Raw genomic sequence first — 26,729 nt, 5'->3', positions numbered from 1 at the left:
CTTGGGAGCAAAGCTGTACCAAGTATGTTGCAGGACTCTGGTGCTACACAGAAAGAGCACAAGGACTCCTCCAAGCTCTTTCTGAGTGCCAAAGCTGGAAACAGAAATGAGGGAAAGGTCAGGAGGAAAGGCACCTGAGACCTGGATCCAGTCCTAGCACACCAAGCACCAACCAAGTGGCCTAACTGGGGAAGGGGCACATATCACTGGTGAGACCAGCAGGGTGCTCCTAGTCTTCAGTGGAAGGTAGAGGCCCATGTAGAATGTATGGCAAAGCCCCACACATCTCCAAGTTCTCAAATTCTAGATCTTCAGGTTCCTACCTTTCTTTTCCAGTAGAGAATCTACCTCAGGTTGGAACCACAAATCAAAAATTAATAGCAGAATCGTGTCCTAAAGCAGAAACCAAGCGATCTTACCAGCAGTTCAGGTTTAAAGTAAGGAGAGAAAGGGTACCTGAGATAAAATCTAGAAGGAGTGACTCTAGGATAGAAGAAAGGGTGACCACGTCAGCTGGCAGGCCCTCCCTGAGTCATGGGTAAAGTTACTTCCACACATATTTTCTCTCCCCTCATTTTACAGTCAATATTCAGCAAGCAAATTCCCAGTACAATCAGCTCAAGGAAGCTTCCCTCTAAAAATAAATTTCTCAAAATATATTCAGTCTCATATTAGTTTGGGTAATAGAAAAAAACAGCCCATGTTGTGCAATCACTCCTAGATGCTGAGCATCAAAGTTCTAGATCTTCAGATATGTGAGGCTATCTTAGAATATGGCGAAGAAAAAAACAAAACAAAACCCCAGAAGATGAGGCCAGTCTTCTATTTTCCCAACTACTTCACCAGTGAGAAGAGTTCACTAAACCAATAAAAGGAAATAAAAATACCTGATCGAGCAATGCCACTGTCCCTGTCTTCATTCTGCCCTCTGCTTGGCATGTCAACTGGAGTGCTATGTGCTAAGATAAAGGCAAAAGGAAACCATGTTAGTGGGATCTTCAAAGAAGGAAGTTGTTTTTTTCAATGAGTACAATAATTTTTGAATTTCAAAATAGGCTACTACTATTGATGATTGGCATAAATTTATATAGAGATTAATTAGAAATCAAAATTAAATGAATAAAAAGACAATAGTGAGAGTAAGAAGAAAGCAGAACCAAGTAACTACTTGCCTTCACTATCCTACTATAGCATATAAACTTTTTTTGAGTGATGCTCATCTCTAAAAAACTGAATAATCAATCAACTACTGATGCAGTTAAAACAACGAACAAACATTCTCAGGCAGATAGTTTTAGCCATTTTCCTCATTAGGAGTAGCATTTAAATAGCACTGTATTTTCAAAATGCTTTAAAATCAGTTTTAGTCGTAACTATAGGCAACTCAAGGAAGAAAAATACTTGAAAACCATTTCATAAATTTAAAAAATGTTTCTCTGTTTGTAACCCACTCTCTTGGCAGATAGTAACCACATATTCATTTTCAAATATTTCTTCCTCCACTTCTTTTCCATATACACCCATACACAGTACTATTGCAGTTACTTAGAAAAACTCATGTCCTGGCATGAATTTTAGAAAACACTAAAGTATTACATTCTTCTAGGAATGCTTCAGATTGATTCAAACTGCATTCTTAACAAGCTAGAGAGCAGATGACATGTTGCCACAGTAAGCTTGAAACCCAGGGCCCTGCCTGATTAATGAACTTGCCAGCTATTTTTTGAAGACTGTTTATTCTCACAATTTTACAGAGTATATAAACATATCATCCTTACTCTAAGTAGGTATGAAGGTGTCAGTTTTATTAGGGTGTCAGTTAACTATAGTATTTAAGCATATTTCAGGCCACAGAGAAGAACAGAATACCATTTGCCATAAACACAACCTTTAATGTTATGATGAAGGTTCCCACACTTGTTAATCATGCCAGACTACAACAGCCATTCAACAGCTTTAGCTAGCAAGGCCAATTAAATCTCAGACTTTACCTACCCATAGAGACCGAGATGATTACACCTGTAAAGAACCTAAAAACTGTGTTTAAACTGCTTAAATGAGGGAGGGAGAGAGAGAGAGAGAGAGAGAGAGAGAGAGAGAGAGAGAGAGAGAGAGAGAGAGAGAGAGATGTCTTCCATGCTTTTATTAGAGTGACTTTTGAAGAAACTCCGTGCAGTTACGAATGCTGGTGAATACATGAATAAAAGATACCATGGCAAAGGTGAAAGGTTCATAGCAGCAGAAGAGGCCTACAAAAATTAGAAAATATAATCCTCTTAGAAACACTAAGGGCTCATTTCAGACCAAAATCAGCTTACCCTAGGGTTTAACAAAGACATTTACAATAGAGGTTCACCGGTGGAATTTTCAAAACACCATGAACTTGGCTGCATTTGAAACGAATATCTCAAGAGCCCCTTGGATTTCTAGAGAGGTACCAAATAGGATTTTTCTCTAGGAACCTTCCCAGGATTTATTAATATGTGTGTGGTTCACACCGTACTCAGCATTCCACACAAACCTGCAAAGAAAGAAGCACTCCGGGTGAGCCGGAGAGGTCCTCCTTCCGCCACCCCTTGCAGCAGCTTGCTGCTGCATGCCTGCAGCAGACCTAGGGAAAGAAACACACAGAGGAGGGCAAACAAAGTATACACAAAAATAAACACGGATTTAAGATAATGCAAAAAACAACAACATACAACACAATAAACCCAAATAAAGCAAAACACACACTCACAACAGTCGTATTCAGAAAGAAAGAACCCATTCATGGGGCTGATTTTTACCTAGGTTACTTCCAGTACGACAAGGACCCAAATTATTCTGATTTGTGTTCAGCTTTCCCAAGTTGGGGTCTTGGTTGATGTATTCAAAGCTGTCTTGCAAACTAAATCCCGGGAGGGGAGGAAGAGAGAGAGAGAGAAAAGAAAAAATGTCAAGAGATGAATAAAGCTGCTTTCTAAAAGACTCTCAAATATGGACACCTTATCAGTCGCCCAGACTTTTCTTTATAAATGAATAGTCTCACATCTACCAGTGTGAAATAAACTTTAGGGGAATTTGCTAGAAAAAAAGAAAAGAAAAAAGCTTTTTGGAGGTAGTCCAACCTATAAAACCAAACAATGCGTTCCTGACAGTTTCCCATTACATGCGATACCAAACTCTATAAATGTCTAAAAATTCATTAGAGAGAGAGAGAAACATTGATGTGAGAGAGAAACGTCGATCAGTTGCCTCCCATATGCACCCCGACTCAGGGGTCGAACCTGCAACCCAGGTATGTGCCCCAACAGGTAATCGAACCCAAGACTTTTCAGTGTATGGGATGATACGCCAACCAACTGAGCCACACAGGACCAAACTCTACAAATTTTGATCAGTGGCTGACACATGGGATATTGCTATTAATTTCTAACTTCTGTTTTAGTGACTGACACTCAAGATGTTACTATTCATTTCAAAGGTAATTTTACATAAATCTTCAAAACAAAATTGAGCAATTCAGCAACTTTTTTCAGGAGGAGAATACAACAGAAATTGATATGACTCCTATAGAAGTTTGAGTTCGCAACATCTAAAAATTTAGGGTTACTAACACACACAAATGTGAGGGAAGCAGATTTTAATAATTCATTGTATTTACAATAAGTAAAATAAATATAAATATTTTGAAAATAATACAGAATAATGAGGCCACGGTTATTTTTAGTGAAATCTGAGCTCAAGATTCTACTACAGGGAGTTCAGGCAATAAATGTTCAGGTAATATCAAGGGTCTGAAAAAGAATCTCTCACAAGAAATAAACATCACTTCTCATACTGGCCTAAGTCATGACAGTCCAATATTAAGTGCTTGAACAAATAAATTCATTACTTTGTTGAAGAGTAAGCAAACTTACACGATGGTCCTCAAATCTACAAAGGAATATACTTTTAATTTCCCAGGATAACAGCCTTCATTTGACTCATAAGGATGCCCCTTTAATTTATAACTACCCTTTCTTTCAAATGTACCAAAGTATAACAAGTGTTTATTTTTTAAAAGTATATAAAATATGCCTGCTAGCAAAGTTCTAAATATATGAACAAATGTACCAGAATGAGAGTTAAGTTAGCTATTTCAGTATTTTTCGTCTACAAAGAAGTATGTAATTAGAGGAAGAAAAAGACTCTTGAGTGAAAATCAGAAAATTGCACGGCCCAAGCACCCGCCGAGCACAGAGGCTACACCAGCCAAACAGGTCCTCAGCAGCCTGGAAAGACTGTGTGTACTTTTTTCCTTACACAAATAAACAAACACACTAACAAATAGGTTTTCAAGGTTTTTTTAAGGATAAAAAGACTGGTAATTCCACAAACTCATTAATGTGATTCCTCTTTTTTCCCTTGGATGTTCATTTTCTAGGGTATGGAAGCTTAGTGATGGTAGTAAGAACATAGTGGGCACCAGAGGGACCCAAAAGATACAGAGAAGTGGTCATTTGTTTTTAAGTTCACCGGATAAAGTCAAAAAGCCTTTTCATGTGCACTGTGTATAGGAAAATGGCCACTTTTAAGATCCCTGTGTTAATGTGGACTTATCCTGCTTCTCATTTCAAAAGGCATTATGGCCCTTGAAGAATTACTGTATCCAGAAATAGCCACCTAGAAAATTGGGGGCGGGGCAGGGGGGCGGGCGGGGAGAGAAGTGGTATGCAAAATCCCATACTTACTTATTTGTGCTCCCACAGAAGCTGCCCATTCTAGCAGAGAAGACTTTACTAATCATCAGTTGCGGAGGAGAGCTGTGTGGGGAGGGTGGAGGGTTGGGGGGAGAAAACAAAATGCATTTTTGAATTAATGACTCAATATCACCATTCCACTTCTCACAACCAGTAGAAAAAGAGGCCCAAACTCACCGTATATAGTGTATCTTTAAGGTGGAGCCCTTGTAACTCATTGCAACTGAGCCAAACATCATTTCCCCTAGCATGTTGACATCTGAAGCTGGTCTTGTGTACTGCCACACACAAAAGAAACCGAAATCAGTTAGCATGTGGCACAATGTGATGTGCAAGGCAATAGAAATAATATTCATTAACCTCTGGGTCCCTCTTTAGTTTAGTGGATAATTATTTCTCAACGATGCAATTGATCATTCTACAATCTTAATGATGATAGCCTATTTTTCTCAAATTATTACTAATGTCCATGATTTCTTCTTTATACACAATACCTTCAAGAAGGATCCCAGTGTTTTATCAGATTATTTTTAATTTTGTTATGAGAAACAAACATTTTTATTATCTCCATTGATAAACTCTAAGTAGAAAGATTATGTTATGAAGGAAACAGGGTCACTCTTTCCTTGGTACTAAGAACACATCCTGAAAAGAAATAGGGTTCAGTATTTTTCAATCAAATAATGAACAGTGTTGGATAAAAATGCCAACTGGTGCAGGCAGGGTTTATCAGGTTCCAAAAGATAACAGATGATTTGGTACCTCTGAAGTTTTACAAAAATATTTTTTGAATATTTGATGCCTCTAGCTTCTGAAAGGTTTTTCTTGTCCCCTTTGTCATCCAAAAGGGTGGACTGTGCTGCCTCCACTTTGCCCACTCGTTTGCTTGTTAACCCACTGCAGCCTCCTCTATTCAAACTGCACTAGTGACTCCCTGTCAATCCCAATGGACATTTCCCAGTTTGCTTTCTTCAATGTCTCTCTTAATAACTCTTTATAGCTCTTTTTCCCCAGATCATCCCTTGAACAGGGTTGTTCCCTGAGGGCCCTCCTATTATTCACTTACTACATTCTAGCTTGTGATTTTGATTATCCTTTACATATGAATATACACCACATCCTTAGCTCTAGGCTCAAACCTCTCCTTGAACTCTCAAATCTTAGATCCAAAATGCATTCATTCACATATATTTGAATACAGCAGGTCCTCAGGTTATGTCGGAGATCCGTTCCTATAGCGCAAGATAACTCGATTTTCGCAGTAAGTCGGAACTCACCTACATAAGCACCTGCGTCACTCACATGGAGCACATACACCACAGTAAGAAAAAAAAAAAAAATTAAAAGAAAGATAACAATTCCTGACCTTTACTTGTGGTAAATAAATAATAAAAAACATAAAGCACATATGTACATATGTCGAAATGACAGAACTTTTATTTTTTTATAAATAAATGGGAGATGGCGATATAACCATGAAACTACGTACGTCGTGTCCGACGTAACACGAGGACTGCCTGTATTATGAACATCTGATATGTGAATGAATGCATTGGATATAGGATTCTAAGGACCTATTATAAATGCTGGTGACACATTGACAAAAAGGACAGATATAACCCAGCACAGTTTGACTAAAACAAAACAACCATCTCTCTGGGACCCAGCCCACCAGCCACAGTCTCTGCTAGTATGCTTTCCCAAGCAAAGACATGGGTGTCATCCTTAACACCCTCTTCTCAATCTTTCTTTAACTACAAATATACACATGCATACATACACACTGGTACACGCAAGTACACACATACACACACACAAACACATATATACATCTACCTGTATGTGTTTGCAGAGGAGGAATGAGGAACATAAATCTATCAGCTTTGTTTAATTAGGCTTCTCGCTGGTTACAGGTAAAACTAACCTCTTCTCCCTACATGCAGACAGAAACCTAGTTGCTTTCCTATTCTTTATTAATAACTTCCACCCATGACCTCCATTTTTATAATCTGCTTTTTCTTGGGCTACAAGATCCACATTCCAACTGTGATTCTCAATCAGTTAACTTTTGGTGCACGAGATGATGATCAACCAACTGAGCCACACCAGCCAGGGCATATTTTATACTCTGAGACCCAGGAGCACTGTGAAATAAAGGCAAATACATGGCACAAATCCTGACCAGGATATTAATAAAGTTCTATAGATGTGTGGCTGCTGGTTATTCCCTTGGCTTTGCTCTTCCAGCAATGTGACAACAAAATTTTACATGGATCAAAAAGGAAAAACTGATATATCTTCCATCAATTATAGCCTCTGCTATTTAATATTTATAAAACTTTTCTTATATCTAGTTAGCCAATATATTTCTCAATAACCCTAATCCGTAGCCTCTACTGCCTTACAACACACACACACACACACACACACACACACACACACACACACACACTGAACATAAAAAATGCTCCCAGCCTCTGTCCTTCACACTCAAGTTACATCTTGCCCTTTCTTTCTTCTCCTATCCAAGGTTTTCTTTTCTCCCTTCTACTGGCAAGTGCTATTTTCTTAGAAGGCCCATGTACATTCCCAGAATCCTTAGAGTTCTTATAACAAAGCTGGAAAATACATGTGTATTAATCAGCTTCTAATAACAAAGGGAGCAAAACCAGAGGGTTTACCTCACTGGCAATATTCTTCCTCATTGGGTATGTATTATCTCTGCTTGATCACAGTTTTTACCAGAGCTAAAAGCCACTGTATGAAAACAGCATTGATGTGAAACATTTAAGAGAGCACGCTTTGTAACACTGATTCTCATATTCCTGGAGTGGAACCCTCCCGCAGGCACTACTCCCTGTGGAGAAATGAGAGTAAATGACTTCACCCTGGGGTACTCCACATGGGAGGGATGGGGTACCTGGTACTTGGGAAGCTGCTCCTTCGCGTATTGTGAGGCTCCCCCAGAAGAACTGAAGGAGGAGATGCTGCTGCCGCTGCTGCCTCCCTGACAGCACTTGGCTGACGTTTTAACAGGGACATCCTCTGTTTTCTGGGTTAGGAGAGACAGGCAAGGTGAGTGTGGCTAAATATAATGGGCCTCCTCAACACGCTCCGCGTTGGCAACTCCTTGTTAAAACATTCTGCATGTTGTGCTAACTGCATAGAAACCAGAAGCTTTTATTTCTTTACTGAGGACAAAATGTGGTTCCTGAGAATCTATAATATTTAGGAGGGAAAATGCTGGAGAAGAGTACTGGACAGAAGGTGGTGGGTTATGTGTTAAGACTTTACCCTCTTTAAATAATGAAACTATTATTTACTTTCCAATTCATGTTTTAAAATCATCAATGAGCTCCGATCTCTGTATTTGTTATTAGAGGATTTTGAGTATTAAAGAGAGTCATAATTTATTAAAAAACCAGTGAGAAAGACATTGCTTCAAATTCCAATATTTTCCAACTGGAACTAAGAAAACAAAAATATTAATTTGGAAAACCTGGGTTTGTGTATTTAATGACACATCTCCTTTAAAACTCCTTTAAAGGTAATCAGAAAGAAAATCATGAGGCTGAGTTTGTGAAAGATGAAGCCAAAACTCTGAAACCGGAGCTATTGCGAATTGCACAGCATGTGATAGAAATTTGGCCTTTAAAGGTTAGAGGTAATAGAAGGTTATCTGCTATACATTCCCTAAACAGAGTTCACTGCTAATTTTATGACATAAAGGTACAAAGATACATCTTTATTAAATTTTCCCTTCTTTCTACACCCAAAGATAGTACTCCCAACAGAAGCATCCTGTGCCCTCTATGATATATTGCTGCTATTCGAGTCTTGCTTTTCTGTGTGCAGTTTTTGCTTGGAAAACCATGAATGCAACTGCAGCTTATCTAATCTCCAATGTGACAGTCACACTGGTGGTCTAATGCAAATGCCTGCATCATGTGCTTGATACAAACTCATGACGTATTGTGCTTGTCAAGGGGGTGGAGGGCTGAAAATGGGAAAAGAATGTAAGGAAAACGTAAACTGTGCTGGTCCATAACAGCCTCTCCATATCTTTCAAAGTTGCACTTGGCACTCAAAGTTGCACTTGGTTATTCCCGAGCATCTGACACTCCCTCAACACCCTCTTCAGATCTCACTGTTACTTAATACCACTTAAGCCAGAAACACAGCCCCTCAGAAGACCTAAAGTGACACAAAGTCCATACCTGCCTCACAAACTGCTGGAGCCTCTGGCTGGGGTACAACATTCTGAGCAGTCTATAATTGGAGACAGCACCTGGTACAGTGAAGAGAGCTCCCACTGAACCTTCTGTATAGCCTTGGGCCCATTACAAACCTCCCTGGACCTCGTTGCCTTTTTGATTAAACGAGTGCTTCCAAAAAAAGCTTATATTCCAGATGCCAGTGTCAGCACTGCTCTGACTAAAGATTCCAGTTCCTTTTTGAAAACCAGTGAGAATTATTTCCTCCTCCAGCTGCTATGACCATTAGGAGTCCTCAACTAAACCATCTGTGCAAGGTCTTCAGGGCAACAGGAAATGATATGGGAAATCAAGGGGAAACCATGTCCTGTCCACCAAACAAAGGGTCAAGTGTTCACCTAAACGTTGATGCAAATCCACCATTAAAGCTTACAGGTGAATCACCTGAGACATTTCAAGTCCCACCCCCCTACCCCCACCAGCCCCACCCCGCCACCCCTCAAACCTACCTAACAAGCCCAACAACTACTGTAATGATTAGCTACCTGGCAGACTTCCACTTTAATGCACTACAGAATCCACCCAGCTAACTGCCTTTAACCAAACACTTCCTTCCTGCAGAAAGGATCCTTATCAAAAGCAGGAAAACAGCCCCTTGGCCCTGATGAGACAAAGAGCATGACATAAACTATTCATTTACTTTAGCTACATATTCTGTAAACTGCCAGAATTTTGTCAGTATAGGTAGCAAGTAAAGAATGAATACAAATGGATTTATTTAATTTGCAAACAGCTGAATAACTATTGAAAAGAGAATGAAAGGTCTAAAGGTGACAACTTGCAAGTACTCTAAACTAACCTTCTGGCTCCAAGGGATCAAGAGCTGCTCTGGCCCAAGCCAGTTTGACTTGGTGGATAGAGCATCAGCCTGGGGACTGAAGGGTCCTAGGTTCGATTCCCAGCAAGGGCACATACACAGGTTGCGGGCTCGATCCCCACTAGGGGGCGTGCTGGAGGCAGCCGATTAATGATTCTCTCTCATCATTGATGTTTCTCTCTCTCTCTCCCTCTCCCTTTCTCTCTGAAATCAATTAAAAAATATATTTTTTTAAAAAAGAGTTGCTCTGCCAAAACCGGTTTGGCTCAGTGGGTAGAGCGTCGGCCTGTGGACTCAAGGGTCCCAGGTTCGATTCCGGTCAAGGGCATGTACCTTGGTTTCGGGCACATCCCCAGTAGGGGGTGTGCAAGAGGCAGCTGATCGATGTTTCTCTCTCATCGATGTTTCTAACTCTCTATCCCTCTCTCTTCCTCTCTGTAAAAAATCAATAAAATATATATTTTAAAAAAAAATAAATAAATAAAAATAAAAAAGAGTTGCTCTGTCCTCACTTGACCCATCCCCAGGTCCTCCCGTGCCCTGCCCCTCACCACCAACTCCACCACCCTGCCTTCCACTAAGAAAAAGAAATAAATAAAAGCCAGATAGGCTGAGAAGCACTCCCTTTTGAGTGATGACAAGGCATGTTAGCATGTTGAAGCCCCACACTGAGGAGAGCTATTTAGCCCAGTGCTCTGTAGCACTGGCTACGAGAAATACTGACAGAGCGATCTAATTAATTTCCCTTCAGGCTAACACTTTATGAATTTGAGAGTTCTCAGATTTCCTATTACACTGCACATATTTGGTATTAAAATCCTACTAGATTGCAACTCACCAGCAAATTCACCTCTAGTAATATTTACAGTACAATGCTTGGCATCTGTAACAATTACTTGCTAACAGTTTCATCGGTGCATTAGTAAGAATACAAATGCAGCCCTGGCTGGTTTTGCTCAGTGGTCCGAGTATCAGCCCACTGATCAAGGGGTCGTGGGTTCGATTCCCGATCAAGGGCATGTACTTTGGTTGCAGGTTCCCCAGCCCCAGTAGGGGCAGGTGCAGGAGGCAATCGATGTGTCTCTCTCACATCAATGTTTCTTCTCTCTCTCTCTCTCTCTCTCTCTCTCTCTCTCTCTCTCTCCCCGCCCCCCTTCCTCTCTCCCTTCCACTATCTCTAGAAATCAGTGGGAAAAATATCCTCAGTGAGAATTAAAAACAAAAAACAAAAAGAATACAAATGTAGCCTGGAAGTTGAGGGGAAATTGGGAAGCTTTTCTTATGTTTCTTCTGAACTATCAATGGCTGTGTACAATATAGCCCAAAGAGACAATTAAGAATTAATAAACGATTGATCAGAGAGATGGTTAAAAGCACAAACAAAAAAGATGAAAGCAAAAGTGCATCTCATACCTGAGTTGCCACCTCTTCAATCTTGTGAACAGCTTTAGAATCAAATAAGACTTGTCTACCCCGCCTTTCACAGTCTTGGTAAACAATCAGGCGAATCTCGTTCAGGTCAAACTCCGAACATGACCAACTACGGATTAAAAAAAGAGAAAGAAGTTATGGTATCTGTATGACCTGGAATAATCTTCCCCACCTGTGTGCCTGTGTGCACATAAGAAGGCCACAAGTATGCAGAGACAGTGATCCCTTCAGACCTGGGGCAGACAGCCTTGTCTGTGGACGCCAACGGGCCATACAAATATTGCCAGTGTCCATGACAAAGGTTGGGAAGACTGCTTTAAATAATAAATAACTGGTGAGAAAGCTTCTCCATCCAAAGCCATTTTGGGAAAAGATGGTAGCCAGAAATCCTAAGGACATGTGTAGAGAGCTGAATGTGGATGTCTGGGTTCTGGGAACACAGCTGAGGTCTAGGATGTTCAAGCTTTTGTGTCATTGGGCTGGGAACCATTCAGAACAAGTCAGTAGAGCCTTCTCTCCCATCCACCCATGCTCAGGTCAAATTGGGAGAAATTACATATCCTAAGATTTAGTATTTTCATCTATTATAGCTGGCTCTGGCAAAGAAGTTTTAAAAATAAAGTACATTATTGGACAGCATCTGAATTGCTAAAAACAATAACAAATAAAGGAAGCATGGCTTATTCCTAAGCAGACCAAAAGCTACTGGGATAAAGCTGCTCTAAACATAGGTTTGTTCCTGAATAAAAAAAATGAAACCAGAATGCAATAGTGCAGTGAAGGTCTGGGGAGGGGGCTAATGGAGTGGTGGTGGGGGTAACATCTGTAATTCTTCCAACAATAAAGATACATGTTTAAAGAGCTTCTCATATTTTCAGATTAAGGGGTGGGGGAGAGGGGCAGGGAAGTCCCTAAATGATTTAAGGAAGTGACATTTAAACACAAACTTGAAGAAGAGTTAAAGAGATAAAGTGTGAGAATGAAGAACACAGTAAGAGAGAGGGAAATGGTAAGATGTAAAAGTGATGCAATTGAGAAAGAGGGGAAAAAAAGCCAGAGGAAGAAAGAACTTGAAAGGTAGGCTGAGAAGGCAGGCCAGGATCCTGCCCTAAGTGCAGTCAGAAGCACTTAGGTAAACAAAGGTTGATAAACTCAGGTCTATGCTTTTTTAAAGTTCAATGTGGCTGCTCTAAGGAAAACAGGGTGGGACATAGTAGGACTGGAAGCAGGCAGGCCAAATAGAGTTTATTTTGAGTTCAGGCCCTTCATAATGAAGGCTACAGTGACAGGAGGAAAGGAGACAAATACTAGAGGGATATTCAGGATGCAGAACTGATAAGATGTGGTGGTGAACTAGATGGGTGCCTGAAGCAAAAGGGGTGCTAACTGCTTAGAGAATGCTGGAAGAGGAGGAGTCGTCCTGAAGGGATAGAGGATGGACAGTTAGATAGACACACAGACTGACAAAAACAAACTGTAAAACTAAGAGACAGAATAACTGAAGTGAAGTCAGACAAGTCTGGATTCAAACTCGAACTCTCTGAGCTACCATTTCTTCATCAGCACAATGAGAGTATTACTACCCACCCTCAAAGCTGCCATAGGAATTAAATGAAATATGTAAAGTGCTTCACATAGAGGCTGATGCACAGTAAGTGCTCCAAAATGGTAATAATTACTTAAGAAAATTGGTAATGCTACTTTAAAAAAAAAAATCACAAACTGCATTATTGCTCCTTTTCTTTTTCAGACAGTGGTAGCAGATGTGTTTTCTTAAATCCCAGCACCAAAAAACATAAAAGTTCTGGTTGTACTTTCTTTTAACAACTAAACCTACCATGTTGTAAGCTACTATGCCCAACTTTCATAACAACATGGCAAGGGCATTCTGGAAATCATTTTTCTTCCACTCTCAGTCCAGAGGTAGTCCACGGTCCAGGCCTGGCTCATTAGACATGACCCTATGATGTCCAGCTAGGCTGTGATAGCCAGTCCCCACTTAGTTGCTCAGCTGATAAATGGTAACCCTAGAGTTGCTGGTGTCATTATGAGGTGAGAGCCTTTCTGAAGATAAAGTCAACGTGGAGGAAAGCAGAGGTGAGCAGCGAAATGGAACGAGACCGCTTCCTGTCGGCAATCAAAGGCAGCTATTCCTGAATGAACACCGTTTCTGGAGTTAGTTTTCTGTCATTTACAACTGAAAAGTCCTAATGATTGTGCCCCAAAATCACTAATACCACTAAATTTCAATTTTACAAGATCACTAAAAACACTCTCTGCAACTATTAAAACATAGCACACAAATTAAAGTTCTTAAAAGTAAAAACTCAACCAAGAATTACTTTGTGCTTCTTGTTCAATCTATTGCCTTCATTATGAAGGGCCTGAACTCATAATACATTTCTTTCACAATAGCATAATTTACAAAGCAAGTTGTTCAATCCTTATTTCTGAGGGGCAACACTGACTCAAATATCAATCAAACAGAGCATAGCCTGTCTAGAAGAGTTAAAATAATGATTACCTTATTAAAAGTTTCATATTAGTTTTCGACTTTAAAAGATGGAAATAAAAGATGTAGGAAGGGCAAAGTATGTATGTCAAGACTCCAATTTTTTTTTACCAAAATTCCTTAAAAATATATTTTTTATATATTTTATTGATTTATTACAGTGAGGAAGAGAGAGGGATAGAGAGTTAGAAACATCGATGAGAGAGAAACATCGACCAGCTGCCTCCTGCATACCCCCCACTGGGGATGTGCCCGCAACCAAGGTACATGCCCCTGACGGGAATCGAACCTGGGACCCTTCAGTCCGCAGGCTGACGCTCTACCCACTGAGCCAAACCGGTTTCGGCAAAAGTATTTTCTAAAATATGAGAAAAACTCTATTCACCTTCTTCCATATCAATATTGTCTTTGGTTTAACACCTAATTATAATTTTGGCATCACTAATATTAGGAGAAGCAATTGCAGCTGAGTCATTTGGTGAAGGAACTATAGGCAGGACAAAGGAGATTAAATGAGCACTTCAGACTGAGACAGGCTCTGCCTCTCACTGACTTAATGGGCTTGGGAAAGTTCCTCCAAGCAACTTTGGGGCCTATTGTGAAGATTAAAGGAGATAATCTAGGGAAACCTCCCAGCACACTGCCAGCTCTTTTCCCTTCCATCCTCCATACACAGGGCCTGGGGTATTCATAATCATGTACACCACTTATTCTCTTTATGTTCACATTCACTTCAACGGTCAACCAAAGGTCACTGTGGAGTGACTGTGGGCACCAACCACATGGTACTCTCCTGAGGGCAACTCGGCATTATTCAGAAGTATGAAAAATATTCCTTGAGCTTTTGCCTTAAAGTATGTGACTATATTAAAGACATTTATTTTAATCAGAACTACCTCATTTCTTTGTTTTGAAAGCAAGGAAAAAACACTATCCCTGGCATCAAGGAACGTGGTATTGTCAACTTTATGGTCACAGCAGTGTGACATGAGGCACAACAAAATAAGATGATTTGTCTACCTTTTCTTACTGTAAAATGTAAACAAAAACTTATATGGATCCTTCTAGGTTTTAAAAATCTATGATGCTAAGATTTACCTGGTTGGAAGTGAAGCCAGGTCTTATTTCTGGTCTTATATAATCAAGATCAGAAATCAAGTGAACAAAGTCTAAATTACTTAACTAAAAGGTAAGCAATAGTTCAAATGATTAAAAGTTCAAAAGTATAAAAAACAGAATTCTCTGTAAAATATATATAACCATATATTGGAGTTAAATTATGTTGCCTCAAAAGATCTGTTCAATTCCTAATTCCCAGTACCTGTGAATATGACCTTGTTTGGAAACACAGTCTTTACAGATGTAATTAAGCTGAGGTCCTACAAGATTAGGATCAGCCCTAATCCAATGACTGGTGTCCTCATAAAAAGAGAGAAATCTGACACAGACACAGAGGGAAGATAGCTATGCAATGACAGAGACAAAGACTGGAGTTATGCTTCTACAAGCTGAGAAAAGTCCAGGAATGCTGGTATTCAAGCGGGATACAATAAGAAATGTCTAAGTCACTATTCTCAAAGAACCTAAAATCTAGAAAACACAATTATGTAGGTAACTACATGAAAATAAGAGGGCAAGGCAAAATATAGAGAGCAAGAGAAAGAACAAAGAAAAATTCCTGGAAGAAGCAATATTTGATGAAGGATGGTAAGGATTAAACATGTGATGAGGAACAAGGAACAGAGTCCTTGCTGACTAAGGCATGACACAAACACAAAAAGTGAAATGGAACAATGTCAAAGTCTTGGGTAGTTGGAACATGCCTAGCTGCAAAAGCATTACATAGGAAAGATAGTTTAGGATTACTTGTGAAGGACCCTGAATGCTATGCCAAGGAATATACTATGTTTGTCCCACAAGCAGTAGTGTGTCAGTCTAACCTTCTGAGAAAGGGAAGGGCATGATCTTACCTGTGCATTAGGAGAGAACTAAAGCTGTTTGAAAAAACCATTTTCAGGGCAAATGGAGAGGTGGTGCTGACTCGCATACCCAGAGTTTCAAGGAGTCATGGCTAATAAGGATGAGAGCAGTAGTTGTATGATTTGTTGTAGAGTGATTTGCTACATCCTCAAAGACCAGTTCTAATGTTGGTGTTTGATGCCTCCCTTGAACTTTTACAGGAATTAGGCTAGAAGTGGGCTCACGTACACCCATGCTGAAGCATGATCAATGAAAGAAGACTACTTCAAAAGTGTTTTTACTCTTGCTGTCCCACAAGGAAACAACCCTATGTAGTGAAAAATAAGAGTCTAAAGAAAGTCTTGTGAATCAAGAATGTGAATTTTTAAAGAATCAGGTATGATATGAAAATTTAAATGGCCCAAGAAAGGGAAAATGAAACAAAACAAAACCAACAATAATGATCACAACCAAAATTGGCAGATACTATCCATTTAACAGTAGCTCCTACTGTGTGCCACACATTCCTCCAGGCACAGGATAAAGCAGTGAACAAATATAACTCCTGGTCCTATGAAATCCTAGCCTATATAATAAAGAAGTAATATGCAAATTGACCATCATACCCTCGCACAAGATGGCCGCCCCCATGTGGTCACAAGATGGCCACCACAAGATGGCTGGCAGGGGAGGACAGTTGTGGGCGACCAGGCCTGCAGGCGAGGGCAGTTGGGGGCGACTGGGCCTGCAGGGGAGGGAGGGCAGTTGGGGGCAACCGGGCCTGCAGGGGAGGGCAGTTGGGGGTGACCAGGCCTGCAGGGGAGGGCAGTTGGGGGCGATCAGGCCTGCAGGGGAGGGCAGTTGGGGGCGACCAGGCCTGCAGGGGAGGGCAGTTGGGGGCAATTGGACCAGCCAGGGAGCAGTTAGGCGTCGATCAGGCTGGCAGGGGAGCGGTTAGGGGATGATCAGGCTGGCAGGCAGAAGCGGTTACAGGTAATCAGACAGGCAGGCAGGTGAGCGGTTGGGAGCCAGCAGTCCCAGATTGTGAGAGGGATCCCAGGTTGGAGAGGATGCAGGCCGGGCTGAGTGACAACCCTCCTCCTCCCCCCCGCCTGCATGAATTTCATGCACTGGACCTCTAGTCTACTATAAACAAGGATATTTTCCAGCCACTCTTAAACTCTTTTCTGCCAACTCCCACTGCTCCTCTCCTCTTTTCCAAAAAACAAATGGAAACCCTCTCAAAAGCTTTGCTCGGGAACAGCAAGGAGACCCTAATGACTATTAGCAGAAAATAATGGAAGACTAGGGGTGGAGGAAAAGGGAAAATGTGCTTGAGATGGCAATCGAAGTTCACCAGTTCAGCCCAATGTACATTATTTCCCAACCTATTTATTTTAAGAATAAAATTATGTAAATAGATGACAGTAACTAATTTCAAAATTTTTTGGGCTAGGTTAGTATTCTCAGAAGATGGCTAACAAGATAAGTAATTTGCAAATTACTTAACTTTCCTCTCTTCCTCTGTTTTGTACTGATATAGCCTTAGCTGCACAAATTGCCTAGTTTAGTTTCAGAGGAACTACATAAAAAAACACTGAATTGCTGTCCTATGTTCAAGAGTATAGTAAAAAGGCCCTTGAAGGTTCCAAGTCTCATCAGAAAATAATGCTGGCTTAAAGATATAACTTCTATCCCTATTATTTTATCAAAAGAAATTTATTTTGGATGTTGGTTGCAATTTCTTCTATCTTCAGGGAAGTAGGGGATATATTCCCTTTATTCCTTTTGTAAAAGAAATGTGTGGGATGAAATAATAAATCCCTATGATTGGCAGCATGGCATGGAAAGAGCACTCATTGTAACTCGAGTCCGAAAGCACACTCCTGCATTCATTCCTTCCACATACTTTTAACACCTGCTTGACCCAGAGACCAGGACAGATACCGGGACTAGATCCAGTTCCTACCTCAAAATGCTTACAATCTGATATGGGAAGGCAAACCCATAAATAAATAAGTAAACTATACTGTTACAGGTATGGTGCTAAATGTCTTTGTGGCTTCTGGGGAATTTAAATGATAAAAAGGTTGTCCACACAGTGGGGGATGAGTGCAAGTCAGAGAGGATTAGGAGTATTGATTAATATTCACCCAGGTAAACACAGCTTCTAACTCTAGCTCTGCACTTTCAACTTACTCCACGGCTCAGCATTACCCAAATGTATCTGTCTTATATACCTCACAAGGGTGTCAGGAAAAACAGAGAATAAGTATGAAATTACTTTTAAAATTGCAGAGCATAATTCAAAGGGAAGTTCAGATGCACAATCCTTTAACTGAGATCCTTGGGGCCAGATATTTCAGAATTCTATAGATAGAAAGAAGCTTATACCAATACAGTATTATGTAATGCTTCTTACAGGGTCTGAGGTGTAGTCAAGGCCCCAAATCAAACAAATTAATATTTCACCAGCCCAAGTTATGAATATGTATGCCAAGTGGTTTAGATAGAGATTATAATAGCCTTACATCAGTTCAGGTCAGTTCCAAAAATATTTTGAGAGATTTCAGGATTTTGGAATTGTAGGATAAGAGATCATTGATATAATACATACTATGTCTAAGGAAGGTCAAAATTAAAGTAACATTCAGGTTCCCCAGATTTTCCCTAATATAACTGATCCTTAACAAAGATGACCATCAAAGTTTATGCATAAGTAGCCTGTACCTGAGAGCCTATTTCTCCCCACACTGAAACAATTCTATATATGATTGTATCACATGCTAAAACCACATGTACTTTATATAATGTGTTCACAGAGCAATGACAAAATATTACGAGTCACAATAGAGCCTGAGGGAACTCTGAACTCTGAAAGACAGAAGAGGAGATAACAGAATTCCTCCCTTCTTTCCTGAGTTCAGGATCATGTCAGGTAAAACTCTGCAATAGGTCAACTTTGTCTGTGGCATTCACAGCACCACCACCCATACCCCACTGCCCTGGGGCCACCTGGGTATCAACGAAACAGCAGAGCCCCGCACTCAGTGTCAGAATGCCCAGGTTCTAGGCAGGATTGGTATTCTAATGCTAGTAACACTCTTTCACCTCTCAGTCCAATGTTCTATAAAACAATGGGTTGAGACTAAAATGATTCTTCAAGGTCTCATCCTTCCAGCTCTAACACATTATAGTCCCAAATTATCTTTTAAGTGTACACAGTATAATTCAGAATAGATAATCCAGGTCCTGAGAGAAAAGCAATCTTAATAAATTAATCAACATTACTGCATGGCATGCTCTAACTCTTCTAGGTGTACTTTATTCCTTGATACACATGCTTCTTAATATAAACACATCTCCAGTTGAGAATTTTCAGAAGACGCTAACAAAATTTGAAGAGGAAGAGTGTAAGTTCTTTTGAAATAAGAGGGACACTGAGTGGGCAGGTCATTGTACCAACCACGACTCTGCCTCTGGCTAGCTTTCCTAGGTTTGCTTTTTAATTGTTATTGTTGAAAGTATTACATATGTCCCCCTCCCCCCCACCAATGACCCCTTCTAGCCTGCCCCCACCCCCTATATTTTGTTACTAATAGTTTCTTCCCTTTCTCAAACCCTTTAATAACTCAGAATCTTTAAATATGGCCCATATTTTCCAAAAGTGATTCCATTATTTTTTTAATAGAGCACTACTCATTCTTTTCTGATAGCAATAAACTAGAAACTATCTGTACTAACCCCACCCTACCCCCCTGGAAAAAGAGCTTTGCTGTTCATCTTCATGTATGGATTATTCAATATTCACTGAGCTAATTCTTTCACACTGTTGTCAGTATAACACAAATAGTTAACGTGGATTAACAAATTCCAAGGGTTACTAAATTGTATACTGGCTCTACTGAAAACCAACTTGCATCAACATGATTTCATCTTTTTTTGAATGTAAGGTTTTTCCATCCTCCCCCCAGAAGAGTGTGTACTAATAACAGGTAGATGAATGAATTTCAAACTAAACATTTATGACATTGCCATATACAGTATATGTATTGCCATATTATATATATTCATTCTAGATCCATTTAAACTGTATACAAATAAGATAAAAATCCTGTTTTCTCAGAGGTTTCCAGAGGTCAAAAGCATGATTCTTTCTGTGAGGTCTTCTGTTTGCAACATGAAAAAGCCAAAATAAATAGAAACTGTGCTTATCTTTGGTTGTAAAGTATCTCTAAAAGAGATGGGTACAGACGAGCACATGGGGAAGTGGTGGGGCAGAGGTGAGGCCAAAATAAGAAGAAAGGGGGTGGGGGAGGGGGAGAGGGGGAGAGAGAGGGAGACACACATAAACACACACACACACACACACACACACACACACACACACACACACTTTGATTCAGCCATTCTACTTCTAGGAATTAATGCTACAGATCACCTTGCACAGATTCAAAACAATTATGTACAAAAAGATACTCCCTACAGTACTGTCTGGAATAGCAAAGGACTGGAAACAACCGTGGGATAGTTAAATAATGTACATCCACACAATAGAGTACTATACTGATATAACAACAAATGAGGAGGCTCCTTAAGCAATTATAAAATAAGTTCTAAAACATAATTTAACTGGAAAAAAAATACAAACCATTGTGTTACAATGCTACTATATATATTTTTAAAAAGGAAAAAAGGAGAAAAACTCTGAATTTTTATCATGTATGCATAGAGTATCTCTAGAAAGTTATGTGATGAATTGGTAAGACTGGCTGTGTCTGGCATAGAGCTGGGCTGCTGAGGAAGAGAAGTAAGCAGACCTCATTGTACAGGCACAGGGAAAGGCTTTCCCTACACTATTTACTAAATCTCTGTCAGAACAGCACAGTGAGAGAGAGTGTAGACTCGAGCCAGGCAGCCTGGGTTCAAGTCCTTGCTCTGCCTCTTCCCAGCTATGTGACTTTCGAGACTTACCTAAACTCTGTTCCTTGGTATACTCCTCTGCAACACTTGGGTAGTAGCACCTAACTCCTAAGTGTCCTTTTGAGGATTAAAAACAAAGTGACTAACAAAGAGCCAGACACACATAAGTCAGTGTGCTGTAAATACTTGCTATGATGTTGTCTTTTGAATATTTAACCATATGACTGTCCTCTCATTAAAATTAAAATATTTAAAAATATATAATAAAATTTAAATTAAAAATTAAAAATAAATAATGAAACAGGAATACAACAGGAACACCCTACTCTTTTTTTTTTTTAAAAACCCATCAAAGATTCTATTATTGTCTTAAGACAAACAACCTTAATTACTGTTTGCTTAAAGAGGCTTCCTGGTAGCTGAAGCATGAGGCAGTGGGTGAACTCCTACAGGGAAACCACCTTAATGAATTCAAGGAATTCAGATTGAGTTTCAAATATGTAGTTTGGCTTTAGACAATGACCTTTATTGAGCTTTCTTCTCAGCATGCATATACCACATTTTCCTGTCCTTCTTCACTCCCTGCCTCTCCCAGGAACAGGACAAAGTCTCTAAAAAAATAATCCCTCTTCTCATTTAGTAAACTTATTTATGTCTTTGAGTTTATTATTACTTTATCAAATTTATTTCCATCATATTAAATAACTGCCTTGTTAAGGCATAATCGCATAGAGCCTGGAGACTATAGTTCCAGGAGGTCTGATGTTTGGATGCAGGAAGGGGAAGACAGTGATCAGAGCTGCATAGCACACACATAAATAATTGCCTAACATTTTAGAGTCTGCCAAACATTTTTACAGAATTCACCTGAGCTGACCTTCACAAATGTCCTGTGAGAGCCGGCATTATATAATATGTTTTACACAGAAGTTAGGAGACTTTAACAAGGTTATAACCATTAAGTGGCAAAGTCAGGACTCAAACCAATGTCTCCTGACTCCAAAGTCTGTGCACTTCCAACTCTGCGACACTATCATCTTAGCATCAGTGGCAAATAAGTCAGGGAAACAGCCACTACATTCCAGGACCTCCCTCTGAATTTTCTTCTGCGGGGTAAAAACATGCCACATTTGAAAAATAAAAATTCTGGTGTATAATGTTAAGACTGAAAAGCAGAACACCAAATTATGTATACTATAGCATGACCTCAATGTGTAAAAAAAAAAAGTTATCAAGGGATTTTTTAAAAATTCACAAAAAATTAGCAGCTCGTATTACAGACAAAAGATTAATCTCCCTAATATATAAAGAACAACCAAAAATCAATATAGAAAAAGACTTGCAAACCAAAGGAAAACTAGGCAATGGATACAGATAGTTCACAGGGAGAAAAAAAAAAAAAGTCTCTAAACACAAGAAAAAATGCTAGACTCCGTTCTTAGAAATTAGAAAAACAACTTAAAATCATGCACCTATTAGATTGGCAAACAATCAAAAGTCAGATATCCCAGATGAGAGAAACAGAGGCAGAGGCAGACATGGTATGACTACATATATGGAGGATAAGTTGTCATAGGCATCAGAATTTTATTTATAGCAGTGGACCCACTAATCCCACTTCTGGAACTAAACAGATTTTGAAAACCATGTGATTGCAGCATGTCTGATAAGAGCAGAATACTGGAAAAAACTGGAGAGGATATTAGTAGGGACAAATTAAATCACTTATACTACAGTCACACAACAGAATTCCAAGTAGCTGTTGGAGAGAGAGTGTTAGAATGAAAGCAGGACCCATAGATCTCCAGATTATACTCCCAAGTCCAAACAGCAAAGATCAGATTCTTGTATAGAACATGCTACCTGTAGTGTAAGAAGAAAGAATATATATGTCTACACAAAATTAATATAAAAATAATTTTAAGAAATAAAATTGATTACTTTAAGGGGATGGGAAAGAATAAAGAGGAGGGAGCAATATATTTCAAATACATAATTTTTATTGTTGAACCAAGTGAATGCATTATCTCTGAAGACATATAGATAAAATACTTTTTAAAATGTCAAAAAAAAATCCACTCATATACATACCCTTTAGGTGGTGATTTAACCTATGAAAGAGTTGGGGGTCTCCTTACTTTTGCTTCAGGTTTCCTACCAGTAGAGGCACAATCCTGAAGACTAACATTCCTGACTGCTCTTCACCTCACGTGCTCCTTCCCAGGGGAAGAAGAAATTCTGAATGGTAAATTTCCCTGTATTTGTGGGCATCTATCCGAATGCAGAGCATGCACATGCTGATGTGATCAGCAACTCCTCAACATCAAGTTTTAGAGCAGCAAGCCCCTTTGTGGCAAGGCCTGTGAGTGTGCTAGGCTGCTCAGGATGGGGTGGGCAAACTAGTCTAATTTTGAGGTTCATTACTAGGCAGACCCTTGTTGTTCAATATGCTAGCAGTTTTCCAAATGTAGATGTTTTGATTTCCATCTACCTGACCAATTTCTCTCTCTGAATTTTCAATTTCCGTTGAGGAAGGAAAAAAAGGGTCTCCTTCAAATTTCCTACAAGGAAAATTCCCTCCCAAGAATCTGTCAGAAATTTGAACAAAAATAGGGCCATTGTCTGCACTATAACTGGAAATCTGAATACCCATTAGCAGAACACACTCACTGCTTTTTGAAGCCATTTAAGAAGATACTACAAGTCATTACAAATTGTTCTCAAAAACATTTTAATAACATGGGGGAAATGTCATGGTATCACAGAGTAAAAAAAGCAGATTATGTACCTTGATATACAATATGATTCAGTTAATACAATGTAGTTTATATCTATATCAAGAAAGAACTGCAAGGAAATAAACAAAAATGTTATAGTAGCAAAATTTATGTGATAGCATTATGGGTATTTTGGGTTTTCATATTTTATATTTGCTTGCATTTTCTAATGTTTTGTAATAAAATTGTATCATTTTGATAGTCAGAAAACATACTTAAGAAAAAGATGGAGGGCTGAAACCAGTTTGGCTCAGTGGATAGAGCGTCGGCCTGCGAACTGAAGGGTCCCAGGTTCGATTCTGGTCAAGGGCATGTACCTTGGTTGCGGGCACATCCCCTGTGGGGGGTGAGCAGGAGGCGGCTCATCGATGTTTCTCTCTCATCAATGTTTCTAGCTCTCTATCCCTCTCCCTTCCTCTCTGTAAAAAACAATAAATATATTATATATATATAAATATATTTATAATATATATATATATAAAAGATAGAGGTATTTAAAAAGAAAAGGGAGGGCTGACGGGAAGCCATTGCTGTTTGCTCCGCCCTGAGACTCCTCCCCATCCAAGCTGTGCACAGAGGCTTTTGCATATGAATGGCCTGGTCCTTTGAAATCTAAACTTACCTAACAAACTGCAGCTGAGTCAGAGAGACCCAGAACATCCAAAAGAAGGCCCAAGGCCCCACAGCAGCTTGCACTTGCTTCACAGCTGGGCCTCATCTGGGCACCTCCAAAACCCAAACAAAGAAGAGGAATCTGCAGATCTCTTCGTAGCTCCTGCTGGGTGGCCTCAGGCAGAAGCTAAATTAGTACCACCTTGGAGATCAAGGAGTGCACCAAGAGTGTCCACAAAGGGGTGCACCAAGAGTGTCCACCTCAGGTAACTGGGGAGGCTGAGCCACTGGGCCCTATAGGACACCCAGCACACAAAGCCACTCTATCAACTCAGGGAAGCAGCCAAAATGCGGAGACAAAGAAACAGGTCACAAATGAAAGAAATGGAGGAAAGCAAACTACTAGAGTTCAAAACCACGGTTATAAGGTTTTTCAAGAATTTTCTAGAAAAGGCCAATATATTTAGTGAGACCCTCGAGGATATGAAAAAGGACCAACTAGAAACTAAGCATACACTGACTGAAATTAAAAATAATATACAGAGATCCAACAGCAGACTAGAGGATCCCAAGAATCAAGTCAAAGATTTGAAATACAAAGAAGCAAAAAACATCCAACCGGAAAAGCAAAAAGCAAAAAGAATCCAAAAATATGAAGATAATGTAAGGAGCTTCTGGGACAACTTCAAGTGTACCAACATCCGAATTTTTGGGGTGCCAGGAGAAGAGAGAGAGCAAGATACTGAAAACCTATTTGAAGAAATGACAGAAAACTTCCCCCACCTGGTGAGAGAAATAGACTGACAAGTCTAGGAAGCGCAGAAAACCCCAAACAAAAGGAATCCAAAGAGGACCACACCAAGACACATCATAATTAAAATGCCAAGGGCAAAAGACAAAGAGAGAATATTAAAAGCAGCAAGAGAAAAACAGTTTGTTACCGGCGCATCTCAGTTGTGATGTGGCCTCCCGCCGTCTCCTCTGCAAATGGGCTCCCTGGCCTACTGCCCCCATTCCCGCCACCGTGATCGCGCCGAGGTCTGCGAGGGGTTGCCGCCGAGGTTTCCACCAGTCCACAAGCAAGAGCATGGCAGCCATCCCCTCCAACGCTCACTTGTGGCCACCCACGACCACTACCCGCACCGCCTGGGGTCCACTTCCAGGAACAGCTCCTGTGGAAGTGCCCAGTGCCCTGGGGAAGCCATCCCCCACCACCGGGTCTCCCCAAAGCCGACCCAGGTCACTGGTGGGCAAGCTTCTTTTTTGGGAAGTCCACTCTCCCATTCATGGCCACAGTGTTGGAGGCCCCAGAGCACTTGGAATATCCCCAGGCCACCAGCAGCGTGATCACCTGTGACCTGGCTCAGGAAGCCACAAGGAAGCAGCCTGGCGGCCAGCCTGGCAAAGCCAACACTGGGCCCCCATCCTGAGTGGCCGTCACCAGACTTTCAGAGGCGCTAGGCTCTTTGAGCTCCCCTCCCTCCCCATCCCCTTCCCTCTCCTCACCCCACCTCTTGTAGACTAGGCCGGCTGCAACAAGCAGACGCAGTTGGGTTATTTTATAGCAAAACAACAAAACACCAAAAAGGAAGTTGAGAGAGCCCCACTCTTTACTACCCAAGCCACATGCAAGCCTGCCTAACACCCCATAACCATGTGCCTTGCACCAAGTGGAAAATAAATGAGAGGCAGCCAGCAAAAGAAAAACAAAAACAAAAAACAAAAGTTTGTTACCTACAAGGGAGTACCCATACGATTGTCAGCTGATTTCTCAACAGAAACTATGCAGGCCAGAAGGGAGTGGCAACAAATATTCAAAGTGATGAACAGCAAGAACCTACAACCAAGATTACTCTACCCAGCAAAGCTATCATTCAGAATTGAAGGTCAGATAAAGAGCTTCACAGATAAGAAAAAGCTAAAGGAGTTCATCACCACCAAACCAGTATTATATGAAATGCTGAAAGGTATTCTTTAAGAAGAGGAAGAAGAAAAAGGTAAAGATAAAAATTATGAACAACAGTCCTGGCCGGTTTGGCTCAGTGGACAGAGCGTCGGCCTGCGAACTAAAAGGTCACAGGTTCGATTCTGGTCAAGGGCACATGCCTGGGTTGTGGGCTTGATCCCCAGTGGGGGACTTGCAGGAGGCAGCGGATCGATGATTCTCTCTCATCATTGATGTTTCTAACTCTCTCTCCCTTTTCCTCTCTGAAATCAATAAAAATATATTTTTTTAAAAATTATGAACAACAAATACATATCTATCAACAAGTGAATCTAAAAATCAAGTGAATAAAAAATCTGATGAACAGAATAATCTGGTGAATATAATAGAATCAGGGGCATAGAAAGGGAGTGGACTGACGATCCTCGGGGGGAAAGGGGTGTGGGGGGTGCGGGAAGAGACTAGACAAAAATCATACACCTATGGACGAGAACAGTGCGGGGGGAGGGGGGGTAAAGGCATGGGGTGGAGTGGGAACCGAAAGGAGGGGAGCTATGGGGGGAAAAAAAGAGGAACAATTGTAATAATCTAAACAATAAAGATTTAAAAAATAATAAAATAAAAATAAACTATTAGGAACAGCTTTTAAAAAATAAAATAAAAAATAAAAACAAAAGGGAAAAGAAGCCAGCGTGACATGAATGCAGCCATGCTCCAAAAAATCCACATGTGAAAATATTTTAAAATATATGCCAGCA

At 40.3% G+C, this 26,729-nt stretch overlaps 1 protein-coding gene and 1 pseudogene across 6 annotated transcripts in view; one reads left to right on the top strand and one right to left on the bottom strand.

The window, feature by feature from the left end:
* Positions 1–26,729, bottom strand: part of FNIP2 (folliculin interacting protein 2) — a 136,174-nt gene that overhangs the window by 58,234 nt on the left and 51,211 nt on the right. For 3 of the 6 annotated variants that reach the window (XR_008556347.1, XM_028152376.2, XM_028152371.2), the window contains exons 2-8: positions 11,226–11,352; positions 7,642–7,773; positions 4,899–4,999; positions 4,713–4,784; positions 2,787–2,887; positions 2,522–2,611; positions 888–959 (exon numbers count right to left, since the gene is read on the bottom strand). Coding sequence is in view for 5 of the 6 variants with exons in the window: in XM_028152376.2 (XP_028008177.2) it covers positions 888–959; positions 2,522–2,611; positions 2,787–2,887; positions 4,713–4,784; positions 4,899–4,999; positions 7,642–7,773; positions 11,226–11,352 (695 nt within the window). In the remaining variant the exon portion in view is untranslated. The remainder of the gene's footprint in view (positions 1–887; positions 960–2,521; positions 2,612–2,786; positions 2,888–4,712; positions 4,785–4,898; positions 5,000–7,641; positions 7,774–11,225; positions 11,353–26,729) is intronic. The other 3 variants (XM_008144451.3, XM_028152383.2, XM_054717661.1) reach the window with 2 other exon arrangements.
* On the top strand, positions 25,014–25,464 carry LOC114233189 (pancreatic progenitor cell differentiation and proliferation factor-like; annotated as a pseudogene).

This window comes from Eptesicus fuscus, chromosome 6 (assembly GCF_027574615.1).
Source record: "Eptesicus fuscus isolate TK198812 chromosome 6, DD_ASM_mEF_20220401, whole genome shotgun sequence".
In the NCBI taxonomy this organism is placed as follows: domain Eukaryota; kingdom Metazoa; phylum Chordata; class Mammalia; order Chiroptera; family Vespertilionidae; genus Eptesicus; species Eptesicus fuscus.
The sequence above is the reverse complement of the archived record's forward strand: the minus strand, read 5'-3'. Positions and strand labels throughout refer to the sequence as shown.